The 11,564-nt window shown below is 43.7% G+C and overlaps 1 protein-coding gene across 6 annotated transcripts in view; it reads left to right on the forward strand.

Annotated features, from left to right (window-relative positions):
* The window catches only part of LOC140733181 (zinc transporter ZIP9-like), a 72,987-nt gene that overhangs the window by 57,894 nt on the left and 3,529 nt on the right, over positions 1-11,564 (forward strand). For 5 of the 6 annotated variants that reach the window (XM_073056160.1, XM_073056163.1, XM_073056164.1 and 2 more), the window contains 3 exons: positions 897-965; positions 3,238-3,323; positions 5,827-5,961. In XM_073056160.1, coding sequence (XP_072912261.1) covers positions 897-965; positions 3,238-3,323; positions 5,827-5,961 — 290 coding nt within the window. The remainder of the gene's footprint in view (positions 1-896; positions 966-3,237; positions 3,324-5,826; positions 5,962-11,564) is intronic. The other variant, XM_073056162.1, reaches the window with a different exon arrangement.

Raw genomic sequence — 11,564 nt, forward strand, 5'->3', positions numbered from 1 at the left:
CCACCACCATGCTTCACAACAGGGATGGTGAGTTTTGATAATAGTGTTTAGTCTGATGGCCAAAAAACTCAATTTTGGTTTCATCAGACCATAGAACCTTCTTTCAGCTGACTTCAGTCTCCCACATGCCTCTGGCAAACTCTAGCTGAGATTTCACGTGAGTTTTTTTCAACAATGGCTTTCTCTTTGCCACTCTCCCATAAAGCTGCAACTGATGAAGCACCTGGGTAACAGTTGCTGTATGTGCAGTCTCTCCCATCTCAGCCTCTGAAGCTTGTAACTCCTTCAGAGTTGTTGTAGGTCTCTTGGTGGCCTCCCTCACTAGTCCCCTTCTTTCACAATCACTCTTGGCCTGCTCTTGGCAGATTTACAGTTATGCTATATTCTTTCCATTTCTTGACGATTGACTTAATGATACTCCAAGGGATATTCAGTGACTTGGAAATTTTCTTGTATCCATCTCCTGACTTGTGCTTTTTAATAACCTTTTCACGGAGTTGCTTGGAGTGTTCTTTTGTCTTCATGGTGTACTTTTTGCCAGGATACTGACTCACCAGCAGTTGGACCTTCCAGACACAGGTGTATTGTTACTACAATCAATTGAAATGTGACTTCGAAAACTAACGGGCTGCACAGTGATGATTTCGTGTGTCTTGTTAAAGGGGGGGGGGGGGTTTGAATACTTATGCAAACGATTATTTTGTACTTTATACTTGTAATTAATTTAGATCACTTTGTAGAGATCTGTTTTCACTTTGGCATGGAAGAGTTTTCTGTTATCAGTATTAGGACCTGTGTTTCAATGTTGTAAAACAATAAAACACAAAAACTTCGGGGAGGGGGTGAATACTTTTTCTAGGAACTGTATTTAATGATGTCTTCTTTTACCTCTACAGAACAGGGGAGAAGATCAGGGGCTGGATCCAGTCTGACTGCCACCCTTGGCCTCGTTATCCATGCAGCAGGTATGAGTCGACCTCCGTATGAGATGTGGAGGGGAGGGTGGTCTGATCAGCCCACAGAGTGTGGTATACCATTGCAAAGGTACAATTGAGCAGGAGCTGCATTGTGGAGGTAGAGCAGCCTGTGTGAGGGAAGTACATGGTGGAGAGTTGGCAGCAGGGGGCAAACTTCCATGTGTAGGGGACCTTGCCCTGCAGCCCAATGGGAAGGAGTGGAGGAAGTGATTGAATTGGGTGGTTCAGGTGAGCAGAGTGAGTTGAAGAGGGATCAGTCTGAAGAGTTACTGAAGTCTGTGGTGTGGTATGAGTGGTCTTGCTCATGGTCATGGAGGTTGGTGGGGAAATGAAGGTTTAATCCTCTCTGGGTAGTGTAGGGAGCAGGAGGTATAAGTTACTTTGATGCTGGCCAGGATTACAGACCCATGGTTGGTGTCTTGGACCCGTACCGCACAGAAACAGGCTCTATGTCAACCAAGATGCCCATCTGAGCTAGTCCCATTAGCCTGTGTTTGGCTCACATCCATTTGAACCTTGGGCCAGTGCATTAAAAGTGAGGAAATTTCCCTGGGCCTCCCCTTTCCGACTAAGGGATCCTCTCTGATGGATTCAAAATGGCCCTTTAGCAGTTCCGTCTGCCCTGGAGAATGAGTAACCCAGTCCTCAGTCATTAGAGCACAAGTACAAAATCAGTATTAGGCCATTCAGCCCATCAAGTCTGTTTAACCTTTTCTCTCAACCCCGTTCTTCTGCCACCTTTTCATAACACTTAACCCCCCCCACCCACCTACCAATCAAAAATTGATCAATCTCTTCCAATGACCTGCACAGCCCTCCGGCAATAAATCCCACAGATTCACCACTCTCGGGCTAAAGAAATTACTCCTCGCCTCTGTTTTAAAGAGACTCCCTCCAAGCCACTGAGACCTGGCCTCGTCCGCTGCCAGTGTCTGCAGGACCATCACTTTCAGGAACATGGCACCTCCTGAAGTTTCATTACATTCATTCTTCTGGCACTTAGGCTTGAGGCAAGGTCAGCATTTACTGCCCATCCCTCATGCCCCTTGAGAAGGTGGGAGTTAACCTCTTTCTATAATTGTATTTTCTTCTGGTGAAGGTCCAACGGAGAGGGAATTCCAGGATTCAGGTCAAGGGATGGTGAAGGAACAGTGATGGACTTTCTCGGGACAGAGACTGTGCTGAGAGGAAATTAGGAGAGTGGGATTGCTCTGCTCTGCGGAGACTCAAAGGGCCAAAATAGTCACTCCCCGTGGAACATTTAAGAAAAAAATGACAACACTGGAAGCTGTTTGGCCCACTGTGTTTGTGTTGGTTCCCTGGCATCATCTCATCTGGGTCCACAGTATTGTACTGACAAAGTTGCTTTCCTGAGCTAATCCCATTTGTCTGAACTTGGCCCATGACCCTCTAACCCACGGTAGTGCAGCGGTTCGTGCAACACTATTTTTACTTATTTTTATATTTTTACTGAGTTAAGTATTGTATGTAATTAGTTTTGCTACAACAAGTGTATGGGACATTGGAAAAAAATGTTGAATTTCCCCATGGGGATGAATAAAGTATCTATCTATCTATCTATTACAGCTTGGGGCATCAGAATTCAGAGTTCAGTTTTGATGCCGTCTTTGAGAAGTCTGTACGGTCTCTCTGAGGATTGTGTGGGGTTTCTCCAGGTGCTCCAGTCTCCTCCCACAGTTCAAAGCCGTATCAGTTAGTAGGTTAATTGGTCATTGTAAACTAACCTGTGATTAGGCTGGGGTTAAATCGGGGGTTGCTAGCGGTGTGGCTTAAGGGCCTATTCCGCTTTGTATCTCTAAATAAAAGAAAATCTTCTTATCCGTGTAACTGTGCAGATGTCTTATAAATGTTGTAATTGTATCCACTTCTACCACTTCCTTTAGCAGCTCGTTCCACATATCCAACACTCACTGTGTGAAAAAACTCCCTTAAAATCTTTCCCCTCACACCTTAAAATCTTTCCCTTCTCACCTTAAACCTATGCCCTATAGTTTTAGGCTCCCCTATCCCTGAGGAAAATATGATTTACTCATGGTTCTGTAAACCTCTATCAGGTCACCCTTCAGCTGTCTTCACTCCAGGGAAAACATTCCCAGCTTGTCCAACTCCATTCCTGCAAACATTCCTCGCAACCTACCTTTATGATTAGCTCTGCGCAAGTATCTCATAGCCACCACATAAGAATCCTTCCATACGTCAGGTACTGCCGACTATAATCCACGTGTCTCCCTTCTTACAGTGGATGGTGTGGCACTAGGAACTGCTGCGGGATCTTCCCAGCTCTCACTCCAGCTCATCGTCTTCTTTGCTGTTATCCTGCACAAGGTGAGTAGACAGCAGCAGCAGGGACAGCTTGATTGTTGGGGTAGGGGGGAAGTGTTCCCTTTGCATGCATGCCTTTTGGTGTCCTGGTAAATATAATTGATTTATTATCGTATATTGAAAGGTTTCTGTGCCATCCAGACAGACAGACAGACATACTTTATTGATCCCGAGGGAAATCGGGTTTCGTTACAGTCGCACCAACCAAGAATAGTGTAGAAATATAAAACCATAAATAATTAAATAATAGGTACATTATGGCAAGTGGAAGTAAGTCCAGGACCAGCCTATTGGCTCAGGGTCTCTGACACTCCGAGGGAGGAGTTGTAAAGTTTGATGGCCACAGGCAGGAATGACTTCCTATGACACTCAGTGTTACATCTCGGTGGAATGAGTCTCTGGCTGAATGTACTCCTGTGCCTAACCAGTACATTATGGAGTGGATGGGAGACATTGTCCAAGATGGCATGCAACTTGGACAGCATCCTCTTTTCAGACACCACCATCAGAGAGTCCAGTTCCACCCCCACAACATCACTGGCCTTACGAATGAGTTTGTTGATTCTGTTGGTGTGTGCTACCCTCAGCCTGCTGCCCCAGCACACAACAGCAAACATGATAGCACTGGCCACCATAACCTCGTAGAACATCCTCAGCATCGTCCGGCAGATGCTAAAGGACCTCAGTCTCCTCAGGAAGTAGAGACAGCTCTGACCCTTGTAGACAGCCTCAGTGTTCTTTGACCAGTCCAGTTTATTGTCAATTCATATCCCCAGGTATTTGTAATCCTCCACCATGTCCACACTGGCCCCTTTGGAAACAGGGGTCACTGGTGCCTTAGCCCTCCTCAGGTCCACCACCAGCTCCTTAGTCTTTTTCCCATTAAGCTGCAGATGATTCTGCTCGCACCATGTGACAAAGTTTCTCACCGTAGCCCTGTACTCAGCCTCATCTCCCTTGCTGATGCATCCAACTATGGCAAAGTCATCAGAAAACTTCTGAAGATGGCAAGACTCTATGCAGTAGTTGAAGTCCGAGGTGTAGATGGTGAAGAGAAAGGGGGACAGGACATACATTCCATACATAAGTACATCAAGTTAGTAAAAAGCAATAACAGAAAGCATAATACAGTGTTACAGTTACAAACAAAATGCAGTGCAGGAGGACAAATAATTTGTAAAGGCTTTGATGAGGTTAACTGGGAGATCAAAGGTTCACCTTGTATTAGTTGAGAGGTCTGTTCAAGAGCCTGATAACAGCAGGAGAGAAGCTGTCCTTGAATCTGGTGGTACGTGTTCTCAAGTTTTCGTATCTTCTGCTCGATGGGAGGAAGAGATAATGACCCAGGTGGGAGAGGTCTTTGATTTATATTGTCTGCTTTCCTAAGGCAGCAGAAAGCGTAGACAGTCAATGGAAAGAAAGCTGGCTTGTTCACATCTGCAGTGTCTTGCAATCATGAGCACAGCAGTTGCCATACCAAGCTGTGAATAACCATTATTCCCCCGGTGGCACCTGCTCATGTATTTCACATTGGAGTTCCCTCTGCCTGAGTTGGCTGTGGTTTTTCACTGCAGTGATATGTTTCATTGGTTGCCAGGATGTCCTGAGATTATTCAGGCCACTGCAGAAATGCAGGTACTTCTGCAAGGTGGGCAGAGAACTGTCCCTAGTGTGGGCACCATGTGCCAACTCTTGTGAAGTCATTGGCAAGGATAGGGGTTGAGGGGTGTGAGGCCATTGGATCCATCCAGGTGGATTCCATCCATGTGTGGACATCTCAGATATCCGAGGATAGAGAGCACCCACATTGGTCCTGTCCTATCAGAGTGAATGGTGAGTCCAGCAGCTGTGGGGGCTCAGCCTTTGCATGTTAGGGTCCTGGACAGTGATGTGGGGAGGAGGGGTTTGGCTGGTGACTGAAAAATAACATCAGAGGACTGGTAACTAAAGAAATCAGTTCAAGCCAGTCAAATGGAATATGCACCAATGACTCCAGTTATTCTTCCTGCTGGCTCAGGAAAGCAACGACTATAATCAAAGACCTTATTCGTCCATTGACATTCTCCCCTTTCCCATCAGACAGAAGATTGAAAAGCTTGAGAACACAAGACTAGGTTCAAGGACAGCTTCTATCCTGCTGATATTAGCTTCTTGGATCCACCTCTTTCTCTGATAAAGATGAACTCTTGATCTGTTAATCTACCTTGTCATGTCCCCTGCACTTTTCTCTGTAACTGTAGAACTGTACATTATTATTCACCACACCTATTGTTCCCCTTGTCCTCGCCTATCACCCTACCAGCCTCCAGATCCAGCATATTATCCTCAGCAACTTCCGCCACCTTCAACAGGACCCCACCACTAAGGACATCATTCCCTCTCTATCCCTCTCTGCTTTTCGCAGGGATCGTTGGTGAGGCAATATGTTCGCTGAGGAATATCTGAGCTGAAAACCTGAGTGAACGTGGGTGATGTTGTCAGTGACGTTGTCTATGGGTCATTTCAGGCACCCGCGTCATTTGGTTTGGTCTCGTACCTGATGCATGCTGGGCTGGAGAAGAGGCAGATCCACAAGCACCTGCTGGCCTTCTCTCTGGCTGCCCCACTGCTGGCCATCAGCACCTTCTTCATTGTCCGCAAGGTGAGGCCACTCTCTGCAAACCGGAGTCCCGGCCCAATCAGGACTTTACCCTAAACACATCCCCCTACACTAAACCAGTACCCTGTCCCCAACATAACCAACCATTACACTAAACCGGGTCCCTGACCACAACAAAACCTCTGCACTCAACCAGGTCCCCGTCACCAGCATAACCCCTGCTCTAAACAGGTTCCTGTGCCTAAATTCTACCATTATGAGATAGTATCCTGTCCTAAACGGATCCCCAACCTAAACACACATTCCTCCAAAAAACTCACCTCAACCTGATCCTCAGTCGAAACCTTTTCCCAGATTCTCACCTACCCTAATCCCACATCCCACCACATAACCCCCCCCCCAGCCAACACTCCCACCTTAAATAATCCCCGTCCTGCACTTTCATATGCTGTCACCCTGAATTTGCACCTTGTTCCAAAATACACTTGTATTGGATGGAGTTACTCCTGCAAAGAGAAACACAGTCTCCACATCACTCAGGACCATAAGTGTTTCACTTAAATCCCCTTTCACTCTTCTAAACTTGAGCAGTTGAATTTCTCCTCATAACACAACCCACTATTCCAGTTATTGGTCTGGTAAACCCAATGCATTAATATACAGAGCCTATAAAAAGAATTACAGTGGCATGCAAAAGTTTGGGCACCCCAGTCAAAATTTCTGTTACTGTGAATAGTTAAGTGAGTAGAAGATGAACTGATCTCCAAAAGTCATAAAGTTAAAGATGAAATATTCTTTTCAACATTTTAAGCAAGATTAGTGTATCATTTTTGTTTTGTACAATTTTAGAGTGAAAAAAGGAGCACCATGCGAATGTTGGGCACCCCAAGAAATTTGAGTTCTCTTTGACTTTTACCAAGGTCTCAGACCTTAATTAGCTTGTTAGGACTATGGCTTGTTCACAGTCATTGTTAGGAAAGGCCAGGTGATGCAAATTTCAAAGCTTTATAAATACCCTGACTCCTCAAACCTTATCACAACAATCAGCAGCCACAGACTCCTCTAAGCAGCTGCCTAGCACTCTGAAAATTAAAATAAGTGATGTCCACAAAGCAGGAGAAGGCTATAAGAAGATAGCAAAGCGTTTTCAGGTAGCCGTTTCCTCAGTTTGTAATGTAATTAAGAAATGGCAGTTAACATGAATGGTGGAGGTCAAGTTGAGGTCTGGAAGACCAAGAAAACTTTCCAACAGAACGGCTCATAGGATTGCTAGAAAGGCAAATCAAAACCCCCGTTTGACTGCAAAAGACCTTCAGGAAGATTTAGCATACTCTGGAGTGGTGGTGCACTGTTCTACTGTGCAGTGACACCAGCACAAATATGACCTTAATGGAAGAGTCATCAGAAGAAAACCTTTACTGCATCCTCACCACAAAATTCAGCGTCAGAAGTTTGCAAACGAACATCTAAACAAGCCTGATGCATTTTGGAAACAAGTCCTGTGGACTGATGAAGTTAAAATAGAACTTTTTGACCACTATGAGCAAAGGTATGTTTGGTTTAAAAAAAAGGGTAAAAGGGTGCAGAATTTCATGAAAAGAACACCTCTTCAACTGTTAAGCACAGGGGTGGATCGATCATGCTTTGGGCTTGTGTTGCAGCCAGTGGCATGGGGAGCATTTCACTGGTAGAGGGAAGAATGAATTTAATTAAATATCAGCAAATTCTGGAAGCAAACATCATACCGTCTGTAAAAAAGCTGAAGATGAAAAGAGGATGGCTTCTACAACAGGATAATGATCCTAAACACACCTCAAATCCACAACGAACTACCTCAACAGGCGCAAGCTGAAGGTTTTGCCATGGCCCTCACAGTTCCCCGACCTAAACATCATCAAAAATCTGTGGATAGACCTAAAAAAAAAGCAGTGTATGTAAGACAGCCCAAGAATCTCTTAGAACTAGAAGCCTTTTGCAAGGAAGAATGGGCGAAAATCCCCTAAACAAGAATTGAAAGACTCTTAGCTGGCTACAGAAAGACAATAGACAATAGACAGTAGGTGCAGGAGTAGGCCATTCGGCCCTTCTAGCCAGCACCGCCATTCACTGTGATCATGGCTGATCATACACAATCAGTACCCCGTTCCTGCCCTCTCCCTATATCCCTTGATCCCGCTATCTATAAGAGCTATATCTAACTCGTTTACAAGCTGTGATACTTGCCAAAGGGGGTGTTACTAAGTATTGACCATGCAGGGTGCCCAAACTTTTGCTTTGGGCCCTTTTCCTTTTTTGTTATTTTGAAACTGGAAAAGATGGAAATAACTAAGTATTCTTGCTTAAAATATTAAAGAAATGTGTCATTTTAACTTTATGCCTTTTGGAAATCAGGTCATCTTTTGCTTACTGTAAAATTGTCATGTGCTTCTTTCTCTCTCAAATATCAACACTCTTTACAGTACCCCACTTGTGGTCTTGCCAATCCCCTTTATGACTAAAACATAGTCTCATTAATGTTTTGCAATCAATTCCCCTTGTAATGAACAATAATACTGTGAGGCTGTACCTGCACACTGGTCTTCAGTGACTCATGGAGTCGGATCCCTAAATCCCTCTGCATCTTGGAGAACTCTTACACTCCTTTTGATGGACTCACTTGGCTACTCAGTTACCCAATCTATATCCCTTGTGGGGTCCTCTTCACATCTTTCCTTCCTACCCACCTGCGTGTCAACTGTAAACTTTGCAGATGTACCTTTGATTCCCATCCAATTCATTTATATAAATCATAAAGCATGAGCTATTGCCGACCACAATAACCTTTGCTACGGCACCTTATCAAACACCCTCTGAAACTCTCAGCACAGTACCACCACCCATTCCTCTTTACCCACACATTACTACTGTGAAGAACCCCAGTTGTGCCAGTGATAGAGCATTGCAACACAAAAACAGGCCTTTTATTCCATTTAGTCTATACTATTATTCTGCCCAGTCCCATTGACCTTCATCTGGACATTAGCCCTCTATACCCTTCCCATCCATGTACTTAGCCAAACTTCTCTGGCATTGAACTCGTATCCACCACTCTGCAGGCAATTCGTTCCACACTCTCACCACTGTCTGAGTGATGTTCCCCAATTTCACTTCTTATACTTGACCATGGCCTCTAGTTCTATTCTCACCGAACCTCAATGGATAGATTTACTTAGTCTATACCCCTTATAATTTTGTACATCTCAATCAAATCTCTCCTCACTCCCCTATGGTCCCCTATAAAATTCTAACCTATTCAACCTTTCTCTATCACTCAGGTCCTCAAGCCCTGTCACTATACTTGTAAATTTTCTCTGCACACTTTCAATTTTATTCACATCTTTCCTGTAGATAGATGACCAGAACTGCACACACTACTCCAAATTAGCTCTAACCAATGTCTTATATAACTTTAACATAATAGCCAGTTCCTGTACTCAGTACTTTGATTTATGAAGGCCAATGTGCCAAAAGCTCTCTTTATGACCATATCTACTTGTGATGCCACTTTCAAGGAATTATGGATCTGTATTCTAGATTTCTCAGTTCCCTACTGTTAAATGTGTAAGTCGTCACACTGGTTGTTCTCCCAAACGGCAACACCTCCTGCTTGCATACATTAAATTCCATCTATAATTTTTTCAGCCCATTTTTCCATCCGATCCTAATCCAACTGCGAGCTTTGATAGCCTTCTTTGCTGTCCACTATGCCCCCAATCTTGTGTCATCCACATTTGCTGATCCTGTTAACCATATTATCATCCAGATGTTTGATATAAATGTCAACAACAATGGACCCAGCACTAATCCCTGTAGCACACTAATCACAGACTCCAGTCAGTGGCAACCTTCGTCTACCACTCTCTGGTTTCTCCCAAAAAGTCAATGTCTAATCCAAATTACTACTTGTCCTGAATGCTAATCAACTGACTCCTGACCAACCTCCCATGTGGGACCTTGCCAAAGTCCATGTAGACAATGTCCACTGCATTTCCTCTATCAAATTTTCTGGTAACTTCCTCAAAAAACTCTGTAAGATTGGTTAGACACAACCTACCATGCCTAGAGCCAAGTTGATTATCCCTAACATCTATCTACCCAAATATTTATATATTCAATTTCTTAGAATACCTTCCAATAACTGATGTCAGGCTCTCTGGCCTATAAGTTCCTAGCTTATTCTTGAACCTTTCTTAGATAACAGAACATTAGCTATTTTCCAATCCTCTGGCGCCTCAGCTGTGGCTCAGGATGGTTTAAGTACCTTTGACAAGGTCACTTACCTGCACTAGCCTCCCACAAGGTTCATTGTGAGGCCCTGGGGTTCTATCCACCCGAATTTGCCTCAAACAGCAAGCACTTTCTCCTCTGTAATCTGTATATGGTACATGATCTCACTGCTGTTCCGCCTTAGATATGTAGACACTGTGTCCATCTCCCAAATAAGTACAGATAACATCTGATTTTCAAGAAGATCAATTTTACTCCTTGCTATCCTTTTGTTCTTAATATATCTGTAGAAGCCCTTGGGATTCTCCTTCACTTAGTCTGCTCATGCAACCTCGTGCCTTCTTTTAGCCCTCCTGATTTCCCTTTTAAGTATTCTCTTGCATTTCTTTTAGTCCTCAAGTACATTTGTTCCTTGCTGCCTGTATTTGTTATGTACCTCCCCCTTCTTAACTGGGGCCTCAATAGCTCTCGAAAACAAAAGTTCCCTAAACCTGTTACTTTTGCCTTTTATTCTAATACGAATATACAAACTCTGTACTCCCAAAAGTTTAACTTTTGAAGGCCTTCCACATACCAAGCATGCCTTTGTCTGAAAACAACTTATCCCAATCTCCAATTGCCAGATCCTTCGAGACCTTCAAAATTGGCCTTCTTCCAGTTTAGAATCTCAACTCGAGGACCAGACTTACCCTTCTCCATAATTATCTTGCAACTAATGGAATTATGATCATTAGACCAAAGTGTTCCCCTACACACACTTCTATCACCTGCCATGTCTCGTTCCCTAAAAGGAGATCCAGTATCACACTCTCTCTAGCTGTGACCTCTATATATTGAATAAGGAAACTTCCCTGAACACATTTGACAAACTCCATCGCATCCAACCCTTTAGCAGTACTGTATGGGAATCCCATCAATATGTGGAAAGTTGAAATTACCCATCACAACCTTATGTTTCTTATAATTGTCTGTGATCACTCTACAAATTTGTTTCTTTAACCTAATCTAATGATTAAACATCATATCCTTTTCACTAAGCCATGCCGATTACTTTGTATTTTTCTAAGTGTCTTGCTACATCTTTAATAACCTTTTCCTTGTGATACGTGCTAACCTTGGTTATAGAACATAGAACAGACCCTTTGGCCCACAATGTTTTGCCCAACTAATAAAATTTGTAATCAAATGCCCACCAAAACTAATCCCTTCTGACTACACAATGTCCACATTTTTCTTTTATCACATTCATGAGCATATCTGAGATCCTACTAAACAACTCTAAAGTATTTTACCACCTCTGGTAGTGCAACAAAAACTTGCCCTGCACATCTTTCAACTTGCCCTCTCAACTTCAATGCATGCTCTCTGGTATTAGACGT

Source organism: Hemitrygon akajei, chromosome 9, assembly GCF_048418815.1.
Source record: "Hemitrygon akajei chromosome 9, sHemAka1.3, whole genome shotgun sequence".
Classification (NCBI taxonomy): domain Eukaryota; kingdom Metazoa; phylum Chordata; class Chondrichthyes; order Myliobatiformes; family Dasyatidae; genus Hemitrygon; species Hemitrygon akajei.